This window comes from Leptonychotes weddellii, chromosome 2, assembly GCF_054177405.1.
Source record: "Leptonychotes weddellii isolate Sample4059 chromosome 2, ASM5417740v2, whole genome shotgun sequence".
NCBI classification, from domain to species: Eukaryota; Metazoa; Chordata; class Mammalia; order Carnivora; family Phocidae; genus Leptonychotes; species Leptonychotes weddellii.
Window position 1 is genome coordinate 875,132 of NC_138370.1, and position 27,782 is coordinate 902,913.

Below are 27,782 nucleotides of genomic sequence, written 5' to 3' on the forward strand. Positions count from 1 at the left end.
AAAAATAGCTCAGCCTGTTCCACAAAATGAGCAAATGCTAACAATAAATACTGCTAAAACATTCCCTTACCTACTATTATTTACTTCCCAACCCCTGTAGTCTTTACATATTATGACTATGATTTACATCAGTCAAAATTTGCAGGGAAAGACCTTATACAGAACACCTGAGCTTTAGGGGTACATAATGTTTAAAATAACTGTGACAATTAGCTACTTTGTTTTATTCTAGAAGCCCAGCGAATGGGGCCAGAGATCTCTAAGGTGTCTGGCAGTTCTAAAATTCTGACTTTAAATTACTTCTATGACTCAGAGATTTGGGTAGGAGAAGGGGAGGAGTCCAGTGTCTGTGAACACCTCTGTTACCTGTAACCAGGTAACATTCTGTAGGTGTCATTGTGGTTTCTTTGTATTCTTGTTTAAGATACTTTTGTCCCAAATTCCATCCTTTCAGTAGTAATTATAACAATAATCCATTTTCTTTTTAAATTATAAAATAAATGCTGCTGGTTAACAACAGCACAGAGGACGACGGTCTTGTTCATGCTGGACCCTCGGGTGCAGACCCAAGCATATGCGTGTATCTTCAACCACAAATAGACTCACAGTATAAGGATGCTTTGAGAGCCTAAGAAGCACTTAGCCATTCCAAGGGTGAAACCAGAAGGTGAGGCTCTTCCTTCTTAGAGCACTACTTTAGGCTCTTAAAATTGCCTGCGAAATGTGTGACATCCTTGCCTATGCTAACGCCCAAGCCTTGGCGGGTCTGAGCAGCTGACCTTCTGCAGAGCCAGGACCGCCCCTGCTGGCAGGCCTAGCTCCCGAAGGGATGGGGCAGTGCTCTGGGGGTGGTCTGCAGCCCCAGGGGTCCACGGGACAGGGCGGGTGTCTGGGGGGGTCCTGCCTACCGACCCCCACCCACGTGTGCGAGCCTGGGCGTCCTCGGGGAAGGGCGCGTGCCTGGGGGGGGGTCTCGCCCACCGAAACCTCCCACATGTGCACAGCCCCAGGGTCCGCGAGAAGGGCCGGGCTGGGGGGAGGGGGTCCCTGCCTACGACCCCGCCCACACGTGCACAGCCCGAGGGTCAGCAGGAAGGGCCAGGAGTCTGGGGGGGGGGGGGCGTCCTGCGCACGACCCCGCCCACGCGTGCAAGCCGGAGGGTTTGCGGGGAAGGGCAGGGTGTCTGGAGGGCTCTGCCCCCCACCCCCGCCCACGCGTGCGCAGCCAGGCGGGGCGTTGGGCTTAGGAAGGGCCGCGGGCGGCCACGTGGCCCCGCAGGAATGCGCGGGCGTGAGGGTGGAGCGAGGCCGAGGACGGGCAGGCGCGGAACCCAATGAGCTCCTGGCACCGTCTGATCCGACCATTCAGGGCGTGGGGGTGGAGCTGCCTCCCTGTGGGCGGGGCCGGGGCGCATCCCCTGGCGGCAGAAGCGGGGCGGGGTGAGGGGCGCTCAGAGGGACGGCGGGCGGGGGTCCCGGCTGGGTGAGTGCGGGCTGGCGGGCCGGGGTTCTTGAGGGGTGAGTTCGGGCCGGGAGGTGGGGATCGCGGGGGGACGGTGCGGGCCGAGGGGCCGGAGCGGGGGGTCCGGGTGGGGGCATGAGTGTTGGGGAGGCTAGGGTTGCGGTGGGGAGGTTGCGGGCCCGGGGGTGGAAGCGGGGGTCCTTGAAGGGCGAGTCCAGCGAGTTAATCGCGGGGCTTCGGACGAGTTTTTTTTTTTTTTTTTTTTCCTTTGAAAGTCTTCTTTTGCCGAATGCTCCCGAACTCGCTCAGTCCCGCCGATCTGTGGATTCTGGGATGCCCGCCGCCTGAGATTTGCGGGTCGGGGCGCAGACAGCTCGGGGAGTCCCTTGTTTCCCAGGAACAGTGCAGATAACGGACCCAGCGTCGCCCCCAGCTTCAGTGGGGTGTCCTCTTAGCTCCTCTGAGCACCAGCTGCGCAGGTAACGGCCCGCGTGCAGCTCCCCAGCTTTAGAAGTGTGTCCCTTGTGCCCTTGGGCACAGACGGTGCGGGTAAAGGACCACAGGCAGCCTCCCAGCTTCAGTGGGGTACCCCCTGTCCCCTGGCACAGACAGTGCAGGTAATGGGCCCCTGAGCAGCACCCCAACTTCAGGGTGTCCCCTACTGCTCCTGGTACACAGTGCAGGTAACAGACCATGAGCAGCACCCCCAAGTTCAGCAGGTGTTCCCCGCTCCCATTCACGAGGTGTGGCAGTAACAAGCCCGTGAGCAGCACCCCCCAACTTCAACATTGTGCCCCGTGTCCCCAGGGATGGTGGTGTTAGGCTGTCAGGATAGTGCAGTAGGGTCCTCCAGGTGGGGGCCTGGAGGCTGGAGTAAACCAGACCCCACTCAAGTTGCATGAGAAATGAGGAGCTGAGGTGTTTATTTGGAAGAGTAATTTCCCTTTTCCTATAAAGACAAAGTCATTGGCCTACTTTGGGATGAAGGTAATTGCTACTTAAAAAATATGTTTCCCCTTCACCCAGAAACTGAAGCAGGTGTGCAGGCCACAGGTCAGGAGGTGCTTACTTATTCCCAGCTGGCCACACTTTTCTGTGAGACCTGAAGTTTTGAACATAAACACTTGAGTAAATGATTCAGCTTGTCACAGGGCATCAATGTTCAGGAAAAAACAGCAGATATATTTGATGTAATGTACTATTCATGTCTGTGACTCACTTTTGCTAGAGGTAAAACTTCTCATTAACCCAAAACCTCATGGGCTGTTCTCTTTTCTCTAGTTGAGTCACAAAGACTTAAGTAGCTGTCAGCATTCTGGATTTGGTGCAAGAGTTACTTAGTTTCCCTGCAGGTAGAATATTGCAGGGGATAACATTTTCTCTGTTCTTTTATTGCTTACAAAATGTATTTTGAACATCTGTTTCCTAGGAAATCACTTTTATTAGAAAGGGAAGATGAGAATTACTCTGTGTTTTTAAAATATAATTTGCTCCTTAATCTAACAGCATTTATTTGATTGGCCCGAGGATATGATTTCGTGGCTCACATCTAGGGTTAGGTGTATCGTGTCTTTTTGTCATGAGATACAGACTTTGGTGATGTCATTTGTCTAAGATTCTCTTTCCTGATTGAGGAGTCTGTTCATCAAAAGAGTTACAATTAGCGTAGATGAAAATTCAGATATAATCAGGATAGCCTTTTACCTTAAAAAGTTGAGCTTGACTTTTTAATTTTACTGTATGTATCATCTTGATATTTTGAGGTGCTGTATTTTCTCTGTAGTTTCTTTTGTGGTGAAGTCAGGAGGAGAGTCTTTGGGAATTCTGGATAGAGGCATGCTGGTGGCTTCAAGGGGCTTGGTGTCAGGAGCCCTGGGTTGAGTTCTGGAACTGCTTGCCTGACCCTGGGTGAGTCAGGTTATCCCACAGATCTTCCGTTTACTCCTTAATGAAATTGTTGGAAAGTAATATTTATGACTTTATATAGAAACTGTTCTGCCTAAGGAAGAGCAACTAAAAATGAGGTGATTTAGGCTGTATTATTCTGTAAATAATAGTTTTAAACCCCCCTGTCATAGGATATGGTATTTTATTGCACAAGCAGTCCTCAGAAGGCTGTGATGAAAGATTCAGATCTCAGAGCATGTTTATGTTCCATTGGTCTGTTACTTACAGTTTGCCCAGGTAGGAAGATAAGTGGAGAGAAATACGACAGAAGAGGAAAATAGGTGTGAACCATTCCTTAGGTAGCCTTCTACCTTTCCCATGAAAGCCTTGGGCCAGTGTCATTTTGGAAGAAGAGGGGGAATCCTGGAGCTCTGCAGTAGACAGGGGAGTTCAGGTCTGGGTAAAGCTGGAAGGGGTCCCGGAGGATAGCTGAGTGCATTCTGCAGGAGGGTGTGGGCAGGCCGAGCTCCAGGGGTGGCAGTGGGTCTCCCATGTGAGAGCTGTGACAGGTGAGGGCTGTGAGCAGGTTCCTGGCTGAGGACAGGTGAGGCACAGTTGGATAGCTGGCCGAGCACCTTCTTCTGTGCCACCAGCCTCACCCAAAACACACCACCTCATCGTCTGTCCCTGTCACTCCAGTTCAGACTCCTCGGAGTAGCCAGGCTGAGACGCTTCTTCGTGCTTCTTTCTTTGCATGTGGGTGAAGTTGCAAAATTTAGATGATGGAAATGATGGATCATCAGAACATCTGTTTCTTTTATTTCCTGCTCTTCTTTAAGTCACCGCAGTGAATCGGACCTGCTAGGGGAAGGGGTATCTCTGGGTTATTTCCTATTTTAATTAAACAATGGGAAAACGATCTTTTGAAATATTAAAAGAATCCTTTGTGGGTGTTCATGTTTTCCTCTTCCATGAACCACATTCCGACATTAGGAATTATGTTTTAAAGTAAACACAGCCTCAGAGCTGATACAGGGTGCGGTGCCCTTTGTGAGAGGGACACATGGAGGAGTGTAGGTTCTTTAGGAGCTCGGGGAGTGGCTCATCGTGCTCCCATAGAAAATCGAGCCCCGTGTTAGCCTTCCCCGGCGTAGGGGGCAGCTTACCTGGTGGCCCATCCTGGGCTCTGGAAGCTTGACCCAGTGATCACTTGGGACTTGAACTGGGGATTTTATGAAGATAACAGAAGGAATGGTGAAGGGTGCCTGCATACTCGGACAACTCCATGTAGCAAAGGAACTCTTCACCTGTGAGGCATGTCGGGATCCCTGAGGGTGTGGGCTTCGCTTCCTGGGCTGAGGTTGTGTCTTCATCCTTATCTGGACCAGAGCCATGTTGTGTGGCTTTGGAGATCCAGACCCTTATGTGACCACATCATCATCATCATCATCATTATTATTATTATTATTTTAAGAGAACAATATAGACATTGATTTCAAGACACAAATATCAAAAAGAAAAACACAAGGTCAAATATATATATAATGACTGAACTCGTGGCACCTCTCATTCGTATGGGTAATGTAGGGCTGCCCATATGAGAAAGAGCAAGGAATTATATTTTGATTAGAAGTGTGTTGTGCACACGTAGTGTTTTATTCTATCATATGCCTTATTTCTCTGAAGGGAAAATGGAGTGGTGACTGGAACTTGGTTTCTGATTTTAAGGAATGGGAGACAAGTGAATTGAAAGAGCAGTGTTGATGCTGACATGGTGCTCAGTGCCCAGTGAGTGAAGTTTGAAGCTCGGACTTTGAAGCGTTGGTGTTCAGCGAGGATGCTGTCCGAGTTTCCAGCACATGGAATCACTTGGCTGGTGTGCCTAATCGGGCCAGTTCCTGCCATTCTAAGGACAGCTTGGACGTGGCTTGAAACCCTAGGGCCTTTGTAGAGTGGTCTGGATGGGACACCTGTGTGGATCAGTGTAGACACAATCCAGGGAATTCCAGAGCTAACGATGGGCACATTTCTGAGGCCGGAGTTTGCTTCTCTCTGAGAAGCGTTGAGCTGGAGTGGAAAGAATTCACTGCATCTTTTTACTCACCGTGTGAGCAGGTCTGAGCCTGGCAGGGCCAGTTGGATCAGACAGCCGAGAGGTTGTGGGCTGTTGCTTGCTCCCTCCCAAGGACAGGGACTGGGCTCCCTGCCCGGCCAGCCCTCCTGCGGCAGATGTGATAAGACCGTTGCTTCACGTTGGGTTCTCGAGCCCGTGGCTCAGCAGGGTGGTTGGTGGGAAGCGGAGTGGATCACGCGCGGCGTGCTGCCTGCTCCCTGGGAGGAGCTGCTGCGAATGTCCTCTGCGTGGGTTCTGTGATTTCAGCTGGCAGAAGCACTTCTTCCAGAGCCAAACCCCTGAGAAATCCTCTCTTCATGTACCTGTGCTGTGTGCAAGAGGTCACTTTTCATTGGGAACTGAAATCTCAGCTCCTCTATTTGGATCTGAGGCCACATGAGACACCAGACTCCATGAAGGTCTAGTTCTGCGTGGGGCCTGAGGTGCGAGACTGAGGCCGAGCCTGGGCGGCCTGCTGACCCTGCTGCAGGCTCCTTCCTGAAAACTGTGCAGCACAGCCTGGTTTGTGATGACGTCACAGGAAAGAGGGCCAGATTCAACACTCTGACCACAGGAGGATTCTGGACTTCAATCACAGGCGGTTGGTGCAGGGAGGAGAGATGTCTGTTTCCCAGGACCTTGGCCAGAGGGAGATTTGGACCCTGGGATGGGTCTCTGCTCAGCTTTCTGAGATGAGCGCCTCGGGCAAGGAGAGGAAGTGTGTGTGCTCACCTGTAAATGAGGAAGGTGTCTGGTTTCAGGTTGCATGGGCAGGTGGATTCCTCATATGGCTCATTTTCCTGATGGAGTTCAGGGTGCAGTAGGTGGACCCCCTTGTCCCAGCACCCTGGCTGTGCAAGAGCCCTGGAGCACCTTTTCCCCAGGGCTTTGGACCAGGAAATCGGAGGGAGTCAGTGGTGAAACCATCAGTGTAGGCCTCCGGTTCTGCCCTGCCGAGATGAATACAGAGCAGGAGACAGGGTTGGGGTGCTGAAGGGGAGGTAAGGGTGGTGCTTGCTATTCACATAGGAGCCAGGTGGGTCTTCACTAGGAAGGTGATACTTGAGTCAAGATCTAAAGAAGGTGAGTGATACCAAGTCAAGAACATTCTAAACGGAAGGGAAAGCATGTGCAAAGGCCCCGGGGCAGAAGCATACCAGGTATGTCCAGGAGCAGCAAGAAGGCCCTGTGGCCACAGGAGACAGCCTAGGACATGACCTCAGGGAGGGGACAGAGGGAGACAGCCATTGCAGGGCTGTGACCCCATGGGACCCTGTTTCACTGGGCCATCCTGGCTACAGTGTTGAGAACAGATGACAGAGGTTGAGGATGTGCAAGGGAGGTCCATGATGAAGCTTTTCCAGGAACTCAGGTAAGAGATGGGCTCCAGTGTGGACCAGACAGCTGGCCTTGGAAGGAGTGGTTAGTCCTATTCTGGGTACGTATTGAAGATGGAGCTCACGGGATTTGCTGATGGGTTAGGTATTGGGCATGGGAGAAAGGAGGAACTGGGGTAACTCCCAGCTGTAGTTGGTTGTCCTGACCTGAGCGAGGGGAAGGAGGAGGTTTCTGGGGGTAGGAGGTCGTCTGTGTTCCCCATGCTGAGGAAGGTGCCTTTCATGGTGGATCTGCTGATGTTTGTGTCCTGGAGAACATTTAACATCTACTCCCTCAGCAGCTTTCAAGTACAAGTATTCCCCACTTTTTAAAAGTTCAAGGTAAGACACTTGGCTTTTTTAAAAGATCTACGTCATTACCCGGCTTCAGTAACAGGAAGAAACCTAAGAGGATTTCCCTCCTATGAAAAAAGTCGAAAAGTGAGCATCGCGTTCAGCATCTGTTTTGCAGGGAGCCACTGCAGAGGCAGTCTGCACCCCATCCAGCTCCTTCCTGGGAACCACTCTTCGCATCCAGCCCCAGTGTTTTGAATTGTGTCTGTGAGCATCTGTTGTGCTTTATCTCCATTTATTTTGGGCATCCATTAGGAAGTTGTGTCCCGAGGCCTAAGAAAGCCAAAGAGAAGTCATTTTTGGAGTCTGAGCACGCTCACTAATTTTTCTGTATAAATGAATGGTAATTCCTCCTTTGGTTTACACCATTCCTGCTGTGAACGGTTTCCTAGGAACTCTGTACTTTCAAATAGCGGGGGAACCTGTACCCCATCCCGCAGGGTGAGCTTTAGTCTCTGTGCTGCACAGAACGTTCCGTAACTTACCTGTTGTATCTGTGGAATTTTGGATCTCTCACACCCTTCGCTCATTTTGCCCAGCCCCCGCCCCTGCCCCTGGCGGCTGCCAATCTGTTCTTTGTACTTAGGAGCTCATTTTTATTCCACATAAAATGAGATCATATGGAATTTGTCTTTCTTATTTCAGTTAGCTGTCAGGTCCATCCACGTTGTTGCAAGTAGAAGAATTTCTCTTTTTACGGCAGAATAGTATTCCACTGCATGTGTATTACACTGTATTTTCTTTTTCCATTCATCCATCAGTGGACACGTTGGTTGTTTACACACACTGGCTATTGGGAGTAATGCTGCAGTGAACATGGGGGTGCAGATGTCCCTTCAAGGTAGTGTTTTTGTTATTTAGGGTAAATACCTAGAAGTGGGATTGCTGGATCATATGGTACTTCTAGTTTTTGTTTTTTGAGGAACCTCCATACTGTTTTCCAGAGTGGCTGCACCAGCCTGCATTCCCACCAACAGTGTAGGAGGGGTCCTCTTTCTCCGCATCTTGGTCAGCACTTGTTACCTCTTATCTTTTTGATATTAGCCATTATAACAGGTGTGAGGTGGTCTCTCATTGTGGTTTTGATTTGCATTTCCCTGATGGTCAGTGATGTGGAGCACGTTTTCACGTACCGTTTGGCCACCTGTATGTTTTCTTTGGAAAGCTGTCTATTCAGATCCTCTTCCCATTTTTTAATTAGGTTGTTTTTTGGCTACTGTTACACGAATTCTTTATATATTTTGAATATTAACCCTTTATGTGATAACATGATTTACAAATATTTTCTCCCATTTGGTAGGTTGCCTTTTTATTTTGCTGATGGTTTCTTTCGCTGTGTGGAAGCTTTTTAGTTTGAAATAGTCCTCCTTAATTGATTGATTAATTAATTACTTATTTAATTTATGTGGTGTTGTTGCCTTTGTTTTTGGTGCCAAATTCAGGAAGTCATCACCAAAACTGATGTCAGGGAGCTTACTGTGTTTTCTTCTAGGTGTTTATAGTTTTAGAGCTTATGTTAACGTCTCTAATCCATTTCAAGTTAATTTTTGTGTATGTTGTGATGTAATGGTTCAGTTTCTTTCTTTCGCACTGCTCGTATCTGTTCAGTTTTCCCAACACTATTCACGGAAGAGACTGTCCTGTCTGCACTCTTGGTTCCTTTGTTGTAAATTAGGTGAACAAGTGTGGGTTTATTTCTGAGCTCTCCCTTCTGTTCTGTGTGTCTGCTTTTATCCTACTACCAAACAGTTTTACTGAATACCGTAGCTTTGCAATGTAGTTTGATGTCAGGAAGTGTGATGCCTCCAGCTTTGTTCTTCTCTCTTGAGGTTTCTTTGGCTATTTGGGGTCTTTGTGGTTCCCTACAAATTTTAGGGTTGTTTTATTGTTGTGAAAAATACCACTGGAATTTTAATAGGAATTGGATTGAATCTGTAGTTAGCTCTGGGTCACGTGGACATTTTAACAATACTCTTCCAATCCATGAACATGGAATATCTTTTTATTTATTTGTATCTCTTCCAATTTCTTTCATCAGTGTCTTAGAGATTTCATTGTATAGGTTTTTAACCTCCTTGGTTAAATTATTCCTAGATTTTTTTTTTTTTTGATGTGGTTGTAAATGGGATTTTCTTAATTTTTCTGATAATTTGTTATGAATAGAAATGCAACAGATTTTCGTATATTGATTTTGTATTCTGCAACTTTACTGAATTAGTTTTAGCCATTTTTTGGTGGAGTCTTTAGTGTTTTCTGTAGGTAGTGTCATGTTTTCTGCAGATAGAGATGGTTTTGCTTCTTCCTTACCAATTTAGTTGCCTTTTATTTCTTTTCTTGCCTAATTGCTGAGACTAGGGCTTCCAGCACTCTGTTGAATAAAAGTGGTGAGAGGACATCCTTGTCTTGTTCCTCATCTTAGAGGAGAATCTTTCAGCTTTTCATTGAGGATGATGTGAGCTGTGGACTTGCCATGTAGGCCCTTTATTATGTTGAAGGACATTCCCTCTAGACCCACTTGTTGAGTTTTTTTTATAAGTCATAACTGGATGTTGAATTTTTTCAAATGGTTTTTCTGCACTGGTTGTAATAATCGTATGATTTTTATCCTTTTCGTTAATATGATGTCTAATTGACTGATTTGCAGATGTTGAGTGATCCTTGCATCCCTGGAATAAATCCCACTTGATCATGGTGTTTGATCCTTTTAACGTTGTGCTCATTTTGGTTTGCCACTCTTTGGTTGAGGATTTTTTTTTTTCAAGATTTTATTTATTTATTTGACAGAGAGAGACAGTGAGAGCAGGAACACAAGCAGGGGGAGTGGGAGAGGGAGAAGCAGGCTTCCTGCGGAGCAGGGAGCCTGATGCGGGACTCGATCCCAGGACCCTGGGATCATGACCTGAGCCGTAGGCAGATGCTTAACGACTGAGCCACCCAGGCGCCCCATTGGTTGAGTATTTTTCCATCTTTATCAGGGCTATTGGCCTGTAATTTTCCTTCATTGTATTGTCTTTGTCTTGTTTTAGTATTAGGGTAGTGCTGGCCTCCTAAAATGCATTTGAAAGTGTTTCCCATTCTTCATTTTTTTCTTGAAGAGTTTGAGAAGTATTGGTATTCTAATTTTAATGTTTGGTAGATCTCATCAGTGAAGTTGTCTGGCCTGGAGGTTTTTGATTATTGACTCAATCTCCTTACTAGTAATTGGTCTGTTCAGATTTTCTGTTTCTTCGTGATTCAGTCTTTGTAGGTTTGAGGGAATTTTCCATTTCTTGTAGTTTGAACAATTTGTTGGCTTATAATTGTTCATGCTAGCTTCTTACGATCCTTTGTATTTCTGTGGTGTCCGTTGTAATTGCTCCTCTTGTACTTGTGGTTATTTGAGGCTTTTCTCTTCTTTCCTTACTAGGTCTAGTGAAAGGTTTTTGAATTTTATCTTTTCAAAAAAACAGCTCTTCATTTCATTGATGTTTTCTATTGTCTTTTTGTCTTTATTTCCCCCCACTCTGATCTTTGTTATTTCCTTCCTTCTGCTAACTTTGGGCTTAGTTCTTCATTTTCTAGTTCCTTGAGGTATAAAATTGGGTTGTTCATTGGAGATTTTTCTTGTTTCTTAATGTAGACATTTGTTGCTACAAACTTCTCTCTTAGAGCTGTTTTTCCTGCATCCCATAGGTTTTGGGGGTGTAATGTTTCCATTTTCATTTGTCTCAAGGTATTTTTTCTGATTTTCTTTGGATTTCTTCTTTGACTCATTGGTGGTTCAATAGGATATTGTTTAATCTCCACATATTTGTGTTTTTTCCCATTTTCTTGTGCTTGATTTCTAGTTGCATACCAATGTGTTTGGAAGAGGCGCTTGATATAATTTCAGTCTTCTTAAATTATTGAAACTTGTTTTGTCACCCAGTCTGTGCTTTGTCCTGGAGAATGCGCCATGTGCACTTGAGAAGTATGTGTGTTCTGCTTTTCAGGTGAATGTTGTGTGTTAAGTCCATCTTGTCTAATGTGCCACTTAAGGCCAATGTTTCCTTATTTTCTGTCTGGACCATCTGTCATGCGTACTCTACCTTAAGACGTAGTGGTGCTCAAGGAGAAAATGCCCACCACTTTGGAGGGCTGCAGGTTAAGGAGTCTTTAGTCTCCCAGTTACCATCATCTTCATGTTCATGAGCCTCTGCTCTTGCCTCGTGGCCTCCTGAGTGTTGCCCTCCACCTGACTGGCCCTCCTCCCTGGTGCTCTGACCACATCAGTCCCCTGATCAGACACCTCCGTGGAGCCCGTCTGAGCTCAGGATGAGGCCCTGCCCTGGACGGGGCTGCAGGTCCCCATGGCAGGTGAGCTGCCTCTCCTTCTGTCCTGGGGCCTTCCTCCTCTCAGTCTTCTTCTGGGACGCACTCTCTTCTCCCCAGCTCTGGGCTACTGCTAGCCTCGCAGAGTCTCAGGTGGCTCTATTTCTGCGTCCCTGCCATAGGCCTGCTATGTGGGCAGAGAGTCTGTGCCATCTGGATACCCTCCTCTTCCTCTTCCCCGGTCCACAGTGTGGCTCCAGCCAGTGTTGGGTGTGTGGGCAGCCCCAGCACCCCGGGGTCAGGGGTCCTGTCTTGGGGGGAGGGAGCAGGTGGGGCGGCCCCCCACCCCAGGCTGAACTGCTGCCCCCTGGTGTTTAAGGAGAGTGGCTCGCTGTGCTCTGGAGTGATTGGACTTATTCTGGATCTGACTGATGGAATAACACATTCGCACGGTGCCCCTTCTTCTCTGTGGGAGCGCCTCATTACGCTTCCTGTAAATAGCACCTTGCTGCGGGAATGGGAGCGCAGGGCCGGCCCCTCCCCATGTGCAGGTCTTGCGCCCTGGCACGGTGGTTTCCCTGCGGGGAGCCAGGGGAAGGACTCTGGCCCCCAGGGTCCTCCTCAGAGACTTCCGTCTGATTCCTGGTGTCCTTGTCTGTGAGGATGGTTTTTACAGTTGGAATTCACGTTCTGCAGGAAATCTCTGGGCACGTGGGTCGTAGGGGAGGGACTTGGGGTTTTACTGTGGGTCACGTCCTGAGCTGACCCTTTCCTGGGGTGCTCCGTCCCTGTCCTGGGATCGGGCACAGCGTGGTGTGGGGGATGACAGGGAGGCCTGAGCAGGCTGAGGAGGGGGACCAGCCCCAGAACTAATCGGAGAGAGAGGCGCATATACTGGTAGGCTGCGCGGGGGTGGGGCGGGGGGCACAGAATGTCTTCACTAGGAGCAGAGGCAAGTGGAGCTTTTCTTCCCCTCCAGGAGTAACTTTCTGCTATTTGTTTTATGAGCGTCATGTTTAATGAAAACATAGCTGGAAAACATTGTCTTTTAAAGAGAGTTAACTTACTCCCCGGTAAGTTGGGGTTACACGAAGCAAGTGTAATTTTGTCCAGGTGATTTTGAGGTTTAGAGAAAACTCTGGATTGTCCCGACTTGGATGACCCATGTGTGTGCATTCAGTGTGGGCGGGCCTCTCAGGAGCTTTCCCGGGGTTGTGCTGTTTGGTGGTGAAGCCTTTGCCCTCTGTAGTTTCCTCTTGGTAAACTGATCCTCAGAGGGTAGGAGGATAGCCCTGTCACGGGTCCTGGCAGAGCCGGTGTGGACCCCAGTCCTGGGGGCCCACCCCTGCCCACCCCGCATCCCAGACTGAGACAGCAAGCAGTCTGTCCAGCTCCTTCCGTAGTTTGGGTATTTATTGGGTATTTAAGAGATGGAAGAGGAGGCCAGTAGGAGTGAGCGGAAGGGGAAGGAGGCAGTGTGCCCCAAGGAGACGTGAGGGCAGGAGGGGCAGCAGGGGAGGGTTCAGGTCTACAGGGTCCTGGGGCCTCTCCACCTCGCTCTCTAGCTGCCCACATTAGGACCAATCAGGAGCACCTGCTGCCCCCAGCAGCTGACCCCTGCCCCCTCTTCTCCTCCCTCTCCCTCCCCTTCCTTCCTCCTCTCCCCACCTTTTTCCTCCCCTCCCCCTCCCTTCCCTGCTTCTTCCTTCCTCCCTCCTCCTCACAAAGCTTTGTTGAAAATGAACCACTTTCTGGGTTTTGTTCTTATTAGCAGCCCTAAATAATTAGGTGTATGTTTTTTTCGGCTCTGCAAATGTGCGGAGTATGCCTCAGGCATTAGTCAGAGGTTACGTGCCTGCCTTCTTTGGAACCAGCATGTAGCAGCCTGCATCCTTTACAGGGAGCCCTGTCTGGAAAGGCCACGTGGTGGTGCCCCATCCCGAGCCACACTACTCCCTATGGGGTGGGCACCGTGGGAGGGGTGGAGAGGGGCACTGCTCCTTCTCTCTCCTCTCTCTAGAAGAAAGTGATGGGGCCCATCCTGACTGTAGGTTGGCGAGGGGTAGAGAACAGAGCAATAAACAAGAAGGTGGACATACGGACGAATTCCTCTCAGTCAGTGCAGAGGCCCCGAGGGGGAGGAAGGGGGAGGGGTGCCGAGATCCTGGTGGGGGGAAGGAGGCAGGGGTGCAGAGCCCTGAGTGGGGGGGAAGGAGGCAGGGGTGCAGAGCCCTGAGTGGGGGCAAGGAGGCAGGGGTGCAGAAGCACTGGGGGGTACATAGCGTGGTGAGCTGCAGGGGCCAGGCAGCGGGGAGGGAGGGCCTGGAGAGAGTGCGGGTAGGGGAAGCATCTCAGCCCCCACCTATCCATGGCTTCCCTCTCTTGTGAGCTGAGGCTCCATTTCTTGAGACTTTCAGTCAGACACCGTCCGGGCTGTCTCTGCTCTGCTCCTCCAGCCTGCGGTCCCCACCCAGTCATTCTCTTCCATCCCAGGACGCCCCAGGGTTCTGTCTCCTCAGGCCACGAGTTGGGGCTGTCCCTGTCAGGATTTGTTTGTGGTGAGGTTGTGTTTCATTGAGGCTGGGTATTGTCCGTGTCCACAGGGACAGGCTTCCCCGGAAAAGATGCGTCCTTTCCTTGTGGCTGGGTCCAGAAGCGGGCCCGGCAGCAGGAATGCAGCCGTGGGAGGGAGGGCAGAGAGAGGACCCGGGATGAGAGTTTGCGGGGCAGCGGGGGAGTGCAGGAGGCGGGGCGCCCAAGAGACTTGGTCCATGTGGCTGCAGGGAGGTGTGGGGCGGAGAGCTGGGCACAGCAGATGGGATGCAGCGGCCAAGCCACTGGCTGGAGCGTGTCCTCAGGGGGCCTCACCCTGATTCCCTGGTCGTGGGCTGTTTGGGAAAGAGCTGCTTAGCCGCTACTGGCCAGAGGTTTTCTAGTAGCCACTAACACAGAATAAATTTGCTTCTCTTCTAATTTTTTGTGTTCTGGGGCCAGTGAGTGAAGGAGGGGAAGAGATCTCGGGATTGGCGTCAGCCCTGTGCAGCCGTAATGACGATGCCTCGCGGTGTCCCCACTGGTAAAATCCAGATGATCACAGGCTAGAAGTCCCAGACAGCTGAGTTCCCTGCAAGCGGGCGGGAAGATTCTCTTTCCTTCTCTTTCTTGCTTTTGTCAGCGTTACCTTAACTGAAGGCGTTCTGTGCAGGAGGTTGGCGCGTTTGGTCTGCCGTGGAATTTGATTAAACTTAGACGGTGCCATTTCAGCAAGATCTTGTGTGCTTTTCCTTGTCCCTTCATGGTCTCTGTTGAGGGAGAGCCTTACTGATGTGACTTCCATCTGAGGCAGTCCCAAACGGACTGCACCTGCTGCGGGCACTCGGGCTTTCCTGGCTCACGCTGATTGCTCAGCACCCAGCTCCCTGTCCCCTTGTCCCCGGGCTCTGTCCTTGGGGTCCTCTCCCCTTACGCATGAGGCCCCTGAGGCCCCCTGCTCCAGCCAGTTTCCATGCTGATGCTGAGCCAGCCCCTTTGGCTGGGAGGCTGGGTGCTGCGTGCCTCTGACACGCTGTGGTGGGTCCTCTGGTTCTCGCACAATCAGTGGTGGTGGGCTCAGATGGATCTGGGCCGGGCGCAGGCCCAGCCGCCTGCCACCCGTCTTTGTGCAACCCAAATTGTGGGGAGACTGATGGAGTGGATGTTCGGGAGCCAGCTGGTGCCCACAGTGCATGAGACGCTGTGCCCTCCGCAGAACTGAGCCTGCTGTGTGGTGAGCACGTCTCTCCAGGGCACTGCCCCCACCTCAGGGACAGGGTCATCTCACCCCCAGCAGCCCTGGAGCTGGTTCCCCTGCAGGTGGGTTGCACAGCTGAGGATGTGGAGGCACCATCTGCAGAGCCTCGTCCATCTGGGAGAGGTCAGGAGAGCAGGGTGTCCCCAGAGTCCAGGCCGCCAGCCCTCTGCTGCTTTTCTTTCTGCTGCTTCTCAGTGGAAGGGACCTTGGTGGTGAGTGTCCTGCCGTCCTCAGCTTCCAGAACTCTGAGCGTTGCTGTGGCCACGGGTGCGAGAAGCATCTGTCCTCCTGAGCCTCAGCATCCTGCTGCACACGTGCCCTGGGTGCTCACCTTGCCCATCTCCACAGATGGGGCAGATGCAAAGAAATGCTGTGGGAGCAAAGGTCCAGGTCTGTTTCTGTGATGCGGCAAAAAGCACGAAAAGCGATCTGGGGTGTTGAGTGGCTGCCCCGGCCTTGGAAACTATCTTGTGACGTGGAGCCACCCAGCCTCTGGACATGTCCCACGAAATCGTCCCGCAGGGCTCGCCCCTGGACCGCTGCTCTGACGGAACGCATCATCTTTTTGTTTAAAACCGCGACCTGGGTGCCCAGTGCAATCTTTCATTAGGATGCTTAAATTGGAAAGTGACCGCAGTAACACAGTCCAGACTGGAATTATGTCATGCTGCCGTCCGCCGGAGGACAGTGTGTGTAAGCGAGTCTCGTCCCCTGTCCCGAGGTCAGTCTTGGGCAGAGCGGGCTGCAGCCCCGCTCAGAGGGTCCCCGGGGAGGGCGCCAAGGGTCAGGCTCCACCAAACGATGGTGTGCAGACGTGGGTTCGGCACCCGCTTGGCTGCAGGGGAAGCAGGGTTTTCGGTGTGGCCTGAAGGGCCCAGGGGTGCAGGTCACGTCCGTGGCGCCAAGCAGGCTGTCGGGGGAGTGCACGCAGGCCTCTGAAATCCGGAAGCAGAATCGCGTGTTTTCGGGTTGGCCACCTGGAAAGGGTCCTCAGGAGCACGGCTTCCTGTGGACGCTGAGTTTGGGAGAAAACCGTCCCAGAGTGTGCTGTGATCTGCTGGGCCCTCATGGGTGATCCCAAACACAGAGCGCGGCGCCAGAGGCCGGTCAGGCGCGCAGGGGCCCTGAGCGTGAGCCGTGCACCTTCTGCGGGGTGGGCCCTCAGCAGCACAATGCCCGAGTCGTCAGTGGGAGAAGGCGCGCCCAGCTGGACTCTGTTCTTCCGCATTTTAAGTACAATTAGCACTCATGAAACTTGGACTCTGTGGTTTAGAAAGAGAGTGTTGGAGACGAGTGAACAGTGGGAGGGGAGAGGAGACGCAGCGTCCGACGGCTGCGCCCTAGCTCCTCCTGGAGCAGCCCCAGGCACAAACGCCACCAACTTGTCCCCCGACAGGAAGGATGACTTTTTGTGGCCGTGCCTCCAGCCGGCCTCACGCACGAGCAGAATCTGTGCTGAGATCAGACCCAGTAGAAAGCTTTGCTTTGCCCGAAAGCCTGAGGACCCCTCTGGCTCCCCAGGGCTCTGTTTCTCGGGGATGTTGTCCACGCAGCTCAAAGTGCAGGGTGTCTGTACCCCTCACCTCTTGGGTGGCTAAAAATACCTGTTTCCCTTCTTTCCTCACTTCCTCTCGCGACTTTGGAATCCATTGTCCCCTCTTCCTGCGGATATGTCGCCTCTTTCCTGTTCCCCGCAGTGCCCGTGGGGTCTGGGCGCACCGGCCAGGAGGGGCCGGATCCAGGGTGGGGGCCAGCCGGGCGTTTCCTTGTGTGACCAGCACCGGCGAGAACCCCCGGCATCCTGGATGCGCTCATGTGCGTTGCATCACGTCATTGCTGGCCTGTGTCCGTGTCACGTTTGCAAGCTCACCTGTAGGATGCGTAAGTGTTGGAGCCTTTTTGACTCAGTTCCTTGGGAGATGACGTGGCAGGAGAAGGCGCTGCCCTCCGTGCAGCTCTGGGGCCTGCACGGTCTCTGCAGCAGGTGCCCTGTCCCTCCTGTTGCCCGCTGCCCCAGAAGAGATGGCCCGTCCCGCGTCCGTGCTGGGGATCAGGCAGAGCGCGTGTGTGTCCACGCAGGCTGTGACCCCTGCAGACCACGCGCTCGGTGCCTTGAGTGCCGTGGACGCTGGTCGGACGTTCGCTGGCTGACGTGGAGTGGTGGGCGTGGGGTTCGGTGTCAGGGTCTCCGTGCCTGTGTCCCTCTCCCTGTGGACCAGGTCACTGCAAGCCCGAGGCCGCTGCAGCTTCTCAGGGAGACGGGCTCCCCCCTGTGCTGTCTCCTCCCGTAACCGCTGTGGTCCGCGCGATTCTCTAGGAGGGTTAACTCTGCCGACGGAGCATCTGTCCTAGCGAATCTCTGGAGAGGGCTGGGCGTGGGCATGGTGGCACAGATGACAGATGGACCGGCGTCCGCTGCCACCTACCGGGTGCCCCCAGGGTGCCAGGCCCCGTCCTGACCCCCTGCGTTCAGATGCTTCACCCCTGCAGCAGCCGAGGCTGGCCCCCTATTGTCCCCGCGCTCCCATTGAGCAACTTGTGCCCAGAGACGCGGGATGCTCCGGGGCTCCCTGTGGCCTCTGCAGGAGAGCAGGGAGCAAGGATGCAGCCCCAGCGTGTGCGTCCGTCTGTCCTGGGTCTCCCCCTGGGTGGGTTCCTGGAAGCCCCCATGCCTTGGTTTCTTCCTTTTGAAAGTAGTGTGGGCACCGTGTCACCGGGGTGAGGTGGGATGAAGCCAGCGGATAGGCCTGGAGCACAACACGGAGATGCGCGGGCAGGGGGTGGTACGCGGCCCCCGTCGGTGCCCTCACCAGCATCCCTTCTGCATGGGGTGGGGGGGCATGCAGGTGTGTTGGCGAGGGACCCAGAGCTTGCCTGCTGGTTCCTCCAGCGCGTTGTCCTGCGCGCCGTGGGCGGGCCGCGGCGTCGTCACTGCTGTCCTCGCCGCCTCGGAGCCTGGGTGTTTGCTTTTCACCCGGCCGTTGTGGTGGAAGCGGGCAGGTGCCCGATGGTGTAAGCCCTCGTGAACGGGGGAGCTGGGGACAGGACGGCCTTCTTGGGAGCCGGGCCGAACATCCTCATGACGTGGCTGGTTTCACGCTGATTCTCAGACTTCGTTTTCTTCCGAAAGCACATAGGGAAACAAAAAGTGCAAAAAAGAGAAGAAAAAAAAATAAAGCCAAGTGTGCAGAGACCTGGCCTAGACTCCAGAGTTTAGGGACTGAAGGCTTAAGGGACCGTCAACCAGTCCGTGATCCCGGGCACTGAGTTGTTCGTTCGAAGCTGAAGAGGGTCAGCCATCTGACCTAGGGCTCCTCTCTCCCCTGGACCATCGTGCCGGGCTGGGGGGGGTCTGCCAGCGAGCCCGGGTGTGGAGGGAACTCCCGCCGCGACCCTGGGAAGTCAGGCCGTGAGGACTGAGTGTGCACGGAGGCGTGATTTCAGGGGACAGTGGATGGCCTTCGAGGGGTGGGTGCCGGTCCTTCAGTGAGCGCCATGACTGGAGCTGAGTGCCCCGTGGAGCTGACGCAGCCCCTCTACCCGCGGTGACCGTGGTGTCTTTCCTTCTGCAGGGGTCCGAGGAGTGAGGTTTCCGGAGCTGCGCCATGGACCAGCCAGAGCCGCCCGCCCCCGCTCCCGAAGGTAACAGGTGTCCTGCGGGGGCCCTTTCCCACCTGGGGGGCCCTCGGGGAGAAGGGGAGGGGCTGCCCACAGGTCCTGAGGAGGTGGAGCTCTGAGCCTCCGCCCACCCAGCGCCCCACCCTCACTTTGGGGTGACCTGGCTGAGCCACCTGCCGGGGCCTGGGCACCCCCGACGGGCACGCGCCGGCACGGAACCTGTGAGGTCCGCCTCCTCCCGACCCATCACGGGCCCACCTGGTGATGAGGAAGGGCGGACCTCGTATTTGAGGGACTACACGTGGCTCCTTGGCCGCTCCAGGCGCCGGCGGGTGGAACAGTAGGGCAGTTTCCAGGTCTGCCTCCCTCTGCCCTTGGCTCGCTCAGGGAAAGCGCGGACCTCCTTTGTCTGGCTGCTCTGTACGTGAGGAGCGGTGGGGGGGCTGTCCTGTCCCCTGGCCAGAGCTAAGCCGCTGCTGGGGAGACCACGGTGGCACATCGAAGGGCCTGGTGGTATCACTCCCGGCTCGCAGGGCACGGCCTGCTCAGGGCTCCCGTCACCCGGGCCTTCCCTGGACAGACCCGCGTGTCCCCTGCTCACCGGGAGGCTGTAGGACCCGAGGGGCAGAAAGCCTCAGAGTCTGGGAGGAACCTGTGCAGGGTCAGAGCCTCTCCATTCCTTCTCCTTGTGCTGGTGGTGGCGCTCTGGGCCCTGAGCTTGGAGCTGGAGCAGAAGGAAGGCAGCCTGCCAGTAGGGCCGATCCTTGAGGGAGTCCGGGCCCAGGCCAAGGGATGCATCTCCTGCTTGCGCTGGGTCAGCACGGAAGGATCACCCCAAGGAGAGCCCGGTGGTGAGCTGGCCCCGTGGTTGAAAGGGGCCCCTGCATGCCTTCAGCCAGAGTTTCCAGGGGCCGTGAGCCCCGGGGTGAGGGTGACATGCTGGAGGGCGCCCCAGGAATCACGCTGCAAGACCACCACGCGCCGGCTTCTGCGGGGCACCTTTGGGCAGGCCGGCTCCCCTCCTCGGGCCACGGCCAGCGGGGTCTGGTTGGGAGGGCTCTGGGTGACTTCCTGCTGCACGTTTCACCCACGTGTGAGGTGGTGACACTTAGACTCTTCCAGGCTAGATCTTCCCTTGACGGTTTTCATTGAAAAGGACACCAGCACTGCTCCCTGCTCTCCTTCCCTTCACGTGGGGAGTGTGCACCTGGGGTCCTCCCATGAACCCTGAGCTGGTGAGCCCAGCGCGCCTCACCGAAGGTGTGGGCGCAGGCCGGACGTGCCGGACGTCTTTTATCTGCCACCTGTACCTCCGAGGTGGGGAAGAAGGACGAGGCTCAGAGGGCGAAGGCCCCCAGAGCTGGGACAAAAGGGTAGTCAGGGGGCTGGGCAGAGGGCATCCCATCTTCCCTGCATGCCCACACCGTCCCCTTCGGCACCGCACGCTCACCTGTCTTGTTCTGTGTGCTCAGAGTCACGAGCAGGCCGACCAGCGAGGCCTGCCGCTGTGGGGCCCCAGCTGGTCCCGTCAGGCTGTCCACAGGCTCGGCCGCAGGCCCTCTCAGCTGGGAGCTGGCCCCGGGCGGCAGGAGGGTGGAGGGAGTCCCCTCCGTGCACCCCTGTTCTTGGTTCCCCGGGAGGTGTCCTCTGGGAGCCGGGACGGGTCCCGGCAGCTCTGGGGACATGGCCAGCAATCCTTACAGCGTGGAGAAGGTCCCCGTGTCTGTGGGCTGATGTGCGGTGTGGCCTGTGACTCTGGTGTGGATTTAAGGCCACTGTTTACAAAAAGAGGGCAGCATAGTTCAGAACTGAGGTGCTGACACCTCACGACGGTCTAGGCGGTTAGCTCTTGTGACCGTTTGTGATGGGCACGACGGCCTGGCGTCGCTTTGGGGCGAATCAGTGATACTTTAATTATAAGCTCCCCATCGTTAAAGCGTCTGCTCACAGCTGCCCTTGGATGCAGGGAAGGGTCAGGAAGGACCAGGTCTGTCTTGCCGGCACCACGTGGACACAATCCTTGTTCCCTGAGATTGGTGCTCTGCTCTTCGTACTTCTCGTAGACATTTTCTGCCCGTGCAGGGGCCGGGCTGTGGGGCAGGGGCGTGGTGATGGCCCCATGGGGCGTGAGCGGGTAGGCGGCCTCCCTGGGCTTCAGTCCCCTGTCCTCAGGAGCGGCGGCCCTGACCTGCAGGTTTGTGTGAGGTCTGGACCAGGCAGCGTGGCAACTGCTGCAGGCGCTTGGCGGGTCCGTGAGAAGGTGCCGCGGGCCTTAAGAATCCTATCAGGAGACGTTCCACGATAGGTCCGAACCCCACAGTGTCCTGGTGCCTTTCCGGAATTCATAGGTAAATTACATCCCCCCCCCCCACTGCCCTGGTGGTAGGGAAGGAGAAGCCCTCCATCGCCCCATTGCCGTGGGAACGTGGATGCACCCACAGCCGGGTGCCTTCCCCTGCTGACTACGGGTCGGGCTCCGACAAAGCACAGGGAACAGAAGCCGTGTGCGGAGGGTGGGGGGCGGCGGCCTGTGAGCGGGGGCATTGTTCTGGGGACACCGCTGTTCACAGGCAGCCACCACCCCAGGGACATCCAGAGCCAGGAGGAGGCTGACAAGGACGCGGCTGTGAATAGCCCCTTGTTGGGGGAGCTGTTTGCCCCTGCAGCTTTGCAAAGCACTTTTCTTCTTCTTTTCTAATAATAAGAAAGAAGGCACAAATACTCTCCTTTAGAAATGAAACATCTTATCTTGGATTAAGCTTTTAGGTTATAATAGATGTGGTCTTAATGGCCCCAGGGACAAAATGTGTCACCTTTATCTCTGAGCTTAAAAACAAATATTCCCTTATTCTTTTTCCCTCAGTGTCTGAGTTCCTCCACGGCATGGCTTTCAAACCTGTTGGTGGGTTTCAGCTGTCCTGGAGGGCTGTCTGCTCAAGGAAGGGATGACCTGGGAGGGACAGCCTTCCTCCCCGCTCTCAGTGTGTCCCTGAGCCCTGGAGCCCCTGTCCCCGTGAGGGGTGAGCGACCCGAGCCAGCCCATCCTGAGCCCAGGCTGTGTGTCAGCTGTGTAGACCGATGTGTGCCAGGAGCGGTGGGCAGGCAGTGTCTCCCTCCCTCCCTCTCTCCGCTCCTTAGGACCCTGTGAACATCCCTCCCAGTGGGAACTGTAACATTGTAGCCTGTAGTGACTTAGCTTTTGTTGCAGTTCGGGGTGAGACTAAGAAATTCTTGACCCCTAAGAGATCCAGTGTGAACTCTCTTTTCCTTGGAAGCATGCTGACCTCAGCAGTGCAGTTTGCTGCTAGACCGAGGCAGGTGGGACTCAGTTGCAGAAGGAGGGAGGTCGCAGGTCAGACTGCATTCCTGGTGCTGTGCTTGCTGACAAGATTGTTGTCGGGGCATTGATCAGAAGGCCAGCCTGGCACGGGGTCTGAGTTGGGGGCCGGGCTCCTCTGCCTGGAGGGCCGTGGGTGGGAGCCTGGGTGGTACGCCGGGACACACGAATGCACACCAGACATTGTCTCCCCCCTCGTGGGAAACAGACCATGAGCAGGGTGCTCGGGGCTCCAGGGTCACCCAGGGCAGGCTTAGGGCTCTCCAAGGAATCCAGGGAATCCGAGGCACAGCCCAGGATCTGGAGGCGCCTGGAAGGATGGAGAGAGGGTTGTGCCCAGCGCCTGTGGTTTCACCCAGGAACGCTGCAGGAGGTCGGGAAGGGGAGATTCCTGGGTGCTTGAAGCGAAGGCACTTCTCCGTGAGTTGGTTCATGGCACTGCAGTAGGCCAGGGTCTGGGGAGATCCTGTGGTTCCTGCCATGGGGATCTCTCACCCCAGAGGGAGTGTGCAGGGATGGAGAGGGAAGGAGACATGGCTGAGTTGGAGGGGCCTCATGGAAATGTGACTCCAGAGCTCTGGCAGGAGGTCTGATGTGGACACTGGGTTTTGTGCCAATGAAGAGCAAGGCCATGGGCAGGCCTAACCTCCCATGGGGAGGTTGTCGGTTACACCGGAATGCTCGTTGTGGGGGCAGAAGCAAGAGGGTCCCTCAAGGAGGAGTCCATTCTGGCAGCCATGCCAAATACCATGGACAGGGTCACAGACCTGCGTCTCTCAGAGCCCAGCTCCTTGCCGTCCACTTTCCTTCCTGAACATGTTGAACAGGAATCCCTTTCTCCTTGCATGGGGGAGCCCAGGGTTAGGTCCCATGGTGCTCGATGTCATCAGGCTTTTTTAAAAGCAGTGTTTACAAGGTCACTTTTAGGTGTATTTTACCTAACTCTTAATGTTCCCCAGTAATAGAGTATAACTTCCAGGAAGAGGGTTGATGGAGGGAAGAGCCAGCATGTGATTCCGAGTCTCTGCTGTGTGGAGTGGGATGCGTGTGCGGCGTGATTTTTATGTGGCTAAGTCAGACCATCAGCTTCTTCCCTCCTTCGCCCCGCCCTGGCCCCCCGTCATTTTGGCTCGTGTGTTGTTATTTCCCTGCCATGTTAATCTGGCAAACAGGGATCTACAGAGAGGGTCACAGTTGTATTTGGAAAACGTTCTGTCGGTTTGGGTTTTTCCATTGAAGAGATTTATTGCCCCAAGACGTGTTGACCAGTTTGTTTCTGTTAATAAGCTCACTACTTACTGATAAAGCCAAAAACCCAAACTACGATGATTTTCCCGTTGCTCGGCATGCGGCCGGAGTTGGTTGGACAGTACGTGAGCCTCTGTGACCGACGCGTGGGGACAGAGGTTCTGTCCACCCCCGACTCCAGCCCGTGTCTGGTGGTTTTAGTTGTAAACTCTCCTCGCAGGAAACGGGTGAGTCGTATCCATGTCTTTATTAAATACGAACCTCAGAGGATTGATACGCTCCACAAATTCAGACTGCCAAGTAGAATTGCTTAAGCCGGAAATGGCCATAAACAGACAGGAAATGTACTTGTTGTAGAAAGTTTGCAAAACACAGGAGCGTGGAGGAGAAAATGCCGGTCCTTTGCGGCAGCCCGAGTGCACCTCGGGTCGTATTTTGGTCTGTGTGTGAAAGGGATTAGATTACTAAAACCAAGGGTTTTTAATTGTTTTATTGTGGTGAAATTCACCTACCATTTACCACTCCAGCCATCTTTCCGTGTCCAGTTAAGCAGCATGAAGCTCATTCACGCCACCCTCCATCTCCAGAGCTTTCCATCTTCCCACGCTGAAGCTCTGTCCTCCGTAGACTGTCACCCCATCCCCTCCCCAGCCCGCGGGTCCGCCATCCTCCCTTCCGTGAGTGGAGTCGCACCGTGTCCACCCCTTGGGGACGGGTGCATTTCACTCGGTGCAGTGGCCTCGGGGTCCGTCCGTGTCGTAGCAGGGGCCAGGATTTGTCCGTTTCAAGACTGTGTCCTGTTGTCTGTATCGACCACATTTTATTTATCCTTTCATCTGTGTGGGGACTCTGGGATTGTGTCTGCCTCTTGGCTGTTGTGAATAATGCTGCTTGTAGGGTTGCACACGTGGGTGGTCGCACACTCATACGCTTGCACACGTGTGTGCAGTTAAACACGTGGGTGGTCGCACACTCGTACGCTTGCACACGTGTGTGCAGTTAAACACGTGTGTGCTTGCACGCATGCATGGGCGTACAAGCATCTGCTTGAGTGCCTGCTTTTCGTTCTCCCACGTGAACACCTAGGAGCAGGGACTTGGGCCGCAGGGAGTGCCGTGTTGAGCGTGTTGAGGGGCCTCCGTACCGGGTCCACCCCAGCTGCTCCAGAGCACGCTCCCACCAGCCGCGCACCGGGGTTCCAGTTTCTCCAGCGCTCGCCAGTGTTTGTTATTTGCTATTAAATGAGTGTGAAACGGCCGATTAAAAACACTATTAGTATGTCAGAAACCTCTTTCCAAATTACTGAATAAACTTGAAAATAATTTTAATGGTTTCAGTGGTATCTCACTGTATAAATGTGTCATAATGTGGGAAATCTGTGTTTCATTATAAGACGTTAGGTATTCTAATGATCTCTGATTATTTCCTGAAGGTAGACGGTTCATGGTAGAGTTTCTGAGATGAAGGAGATACAAAATTAGAAGGCTCTGGTGAATACTGGCAATCTGCCATCCAGAGAGGGTCACCGATGCACACTCTTATCAGAATTACATGGTTTAGAAACGTCTTTTTCTAAAGCCTTTCCTTGATTGCATTTCAGTATTTGCCACTGTCACGCCTTTAGCATAAATTGGGGTGAAGTTGTCCCAGAATGCTGCTTGGGGTCCCATGTGTGCCGTGGATGCGGGTGTCCCGGCTGAGAGGCCCCTCCCGCCTGCCCCATCGCGGGCACGAGCCTGAACTCTCCGTTACTCATTGCTGATAAGAAAGTGCTTCTTTTGGAGGCGCCTGGGTGGCTCAGTTGGTTAGGCGACTGCCTTCGGCTCAGGTCATGATCCTGGAGTCCCGGGATCGAGCCCCGCATCGGGCTCCCTGCTCGGCGGGGAGTCTGCTTCTCCCTCTGACCCTCCTCCCTCTCATGCTCTCTGTCTCTCATTGTTTCTCTCGCAAATAAATAAAATCTTAAAAAAAAAAAAAAAAAGAAAGTGCTTCTTTCGAAGGACGTGTTAGAACGTATTGCTGATTCCGAAGATTCAAGGAGAAAATAAACACCTGGTATTTAAAACCACTTTTTCTTTTGGACCATCAGAGATTCGTCTGGACAGCGAGGCCCCGGCTGGAAAGACCGTTTCTAGACTGACTCCAGCATTGATACGTGTCTGTCAACTTCCCTCCCTAGAAATTACTCCACCTCTAGAACCCCAATTCTGACTGTCCCGCCCCCCAGTCGCCCCCCGGGCCGGGGGCCGTGGAAGGTTGTCTCCGTAGCCTGCTCGGCACCTGCGCTGCTCGGCTCTTGCTGACCCAGGCCCTGGCCCGGGATCGAGGGGCGCTCGGGGGGCTCTGAGCAGAGCTGGAGGGGCAGAGACTGCCCACCATTGTGCTGGGACAGCCCCGGCCTGGCCTCACCTCACGCCCACCCTGACCCCAGGGACGGGACCCCCTTACCACCCTCTCCGAGGCCCAGGCCATCCCAGGAATCCAGCTGGACCCCAGCCCCGGGGGCAGAGCAGGGAAGGGGGGCCCTGCGGCCTCAGCACAGGGGTGTGGAGGGGCGGGGTCCCTGATGTCTCCATTACCTCACCCCTAAGAAGCACCACCCCGAGGCTGGCCTCTGATCCTGTTTACGCGTCTTCAGTTCTAAGATAACTGCATTCAAATCCCTCAGTTTCCCGAAGGTGCCTTTTGAAACCAGCCGTTTGGCTAGCAAGTCGGGGTGGAACCATCTGGAAGAGAACCGGCCTGGGGCAGTGGGTGCTTGTCCCAGCAGATCCCTCCCCAGCCTCATAGGACTCTGGAGCTCTCTGTGCCTCGGGCCCCTCTGAGCAGGTGCCCCCAAACCCAGGAGATGCCTCCTGTGGCTGGTCACTCTGGGGCACGGCGGTCTGCTGGCAAAGTGAGCGATTTTGGCTCGTGCTAACCTTCAGGTCATCTCTCTCAGCAGATCATTTTTTTCCTCCTTAGTGCCCATTATTTCATAAGGGAGCCACCCTAGATACCTCTAGGATCTGAGGTCCCTCGTCCTGCGAGAGGGGCCCCTCCTGTGTGTGGAACATAACCTTAACTGACCAGAGCTTCTCCCTGGAAAGTGACTAGTTTGTTGTGATATTTTGTGATTTGTCTGAGCACAGTCACCAGCAGGGAGTTTTGCACTGGTAGATAAGGATCTCCAATTCAGGGGATTTTCCATGTTCTGACTTTCTCCCCAGTGTTGGGGTGCAGTGAGGCAGAAGAGGCTCCTCCCTCCCATGCTCTCCCCTGCATGTCGTCCTCTGTCCCATGCCCCAGCTCCCTAGCCTGGGCGTGTGACCTCTCATGGGATGACTGGGCATCTCTCCATCTGCCCCCCACTTTGTGAGCCAAGCGTGGGGGGTACAGGCCTCATCTCTGTGGACAAGTCCCCAGATGGCCCGTCTCAGGCGCCCCTCCTGATGCCGACCCGAGGCCCCCTTGGTGATATCCATGAGTCCGAGCCCCCTCTGCGCTGTCCCGCACACATCCTCACCCAGGGACCCAGGGCAGGAGGGGCCCGGAGGTGGGCCTGGCGTGGGCAGGGATCACGATGTCCCCTACCTTTGGGTGCTGATGTGCTTTGCTGGTCAGACAGCGTGGACAGAACCCCGTGGGGCTGGGGACCCATGGGGCGTGAGCCACATCCGTTCCATATTGAAGTTGAACTTTCTGTTGTGGGCTCCCCTGTTTCCCGATTTTCCCTTCATCTTCGCCCTGTTCCTCTGGCCCCCCGGACGTCCTTTGTCACTGAAAGTGAGCGGTTCTGTCTGTTCTTCTGCTGGCCTAACTAGTGTTCTTTCAACCTGCAGGCGACACAGTGAAGTATGACAACGAGGAGGACGAGGGGGAACAGTTCGACTTTGACAGCGGAGATGAGATTCCAGAAGCAGATCGACAGGCTGCGGGTGCAGACGCCGCCTCTGGCTCAGGTGGGTCCCCCGTGGCCCCCAGCCCACGCGGCGCATGGCCCCCTCGCTCTGACGGCCGGAGGGAGTGGCAGGCGCAGTCGGCCTCCAGGAGCGGACGTTCCTGACCTCCCTGTGATGTGAGCCAAATGGCGGATTTGAATTGGCTGACTCTCCTTTGTTCCTGCTTCCCCTGTGTGTGTTGGAGGCGGTGGGTGTTGTCGATACTTGATGAGCACGCCCCCCAGTTTTGGCGGATGCAGTTCCAGAACTAACACTGTGGGGGGAGTCGAGTCCACGTTAGCTCTTGGAGGTGGGGTCGTCTGCTGGGACTCCCCGGCCAGGAGGGGCGCGCACCTGGCATGTCTTTGGCCCTCACAGCAGCCTCTC

The 27,782-nt window shown here is 54.3% G+C and overlaps 1 protein-coding gene across 1 annotated transcript in view; it reads left to right on the forward strand.

Annotated features, from left to right (window-relative positions):
• Positions 1-1,398: 1,398 nt before the first annotated feature.
• ARHGEF10 (Rho guanine nucleotide exchange factor 10) overlaps positions 1,399-27,782 on the forward strand; it is an 85,134-nt gene continuing 58,750 nt past the window's right edge. The window contains exons 1-3 of the mRNA XM_081812879.1: positions 1,399-1,483; positions 18,845-18,914; positions 27,297-27,416. Coding sequence (XP_081669005.1) covers positions 18,878-18,914; positions 27,297-27,416 — 157 coding nt within the window. The 5' untranslated portion in view covers positions 1,399-1,483; positions 18,845-18,877. The remainder of the gene's footprint in view (positions 1,484-18,844; positions 18,915-27,296; positions 27,417-27,782) is intronic.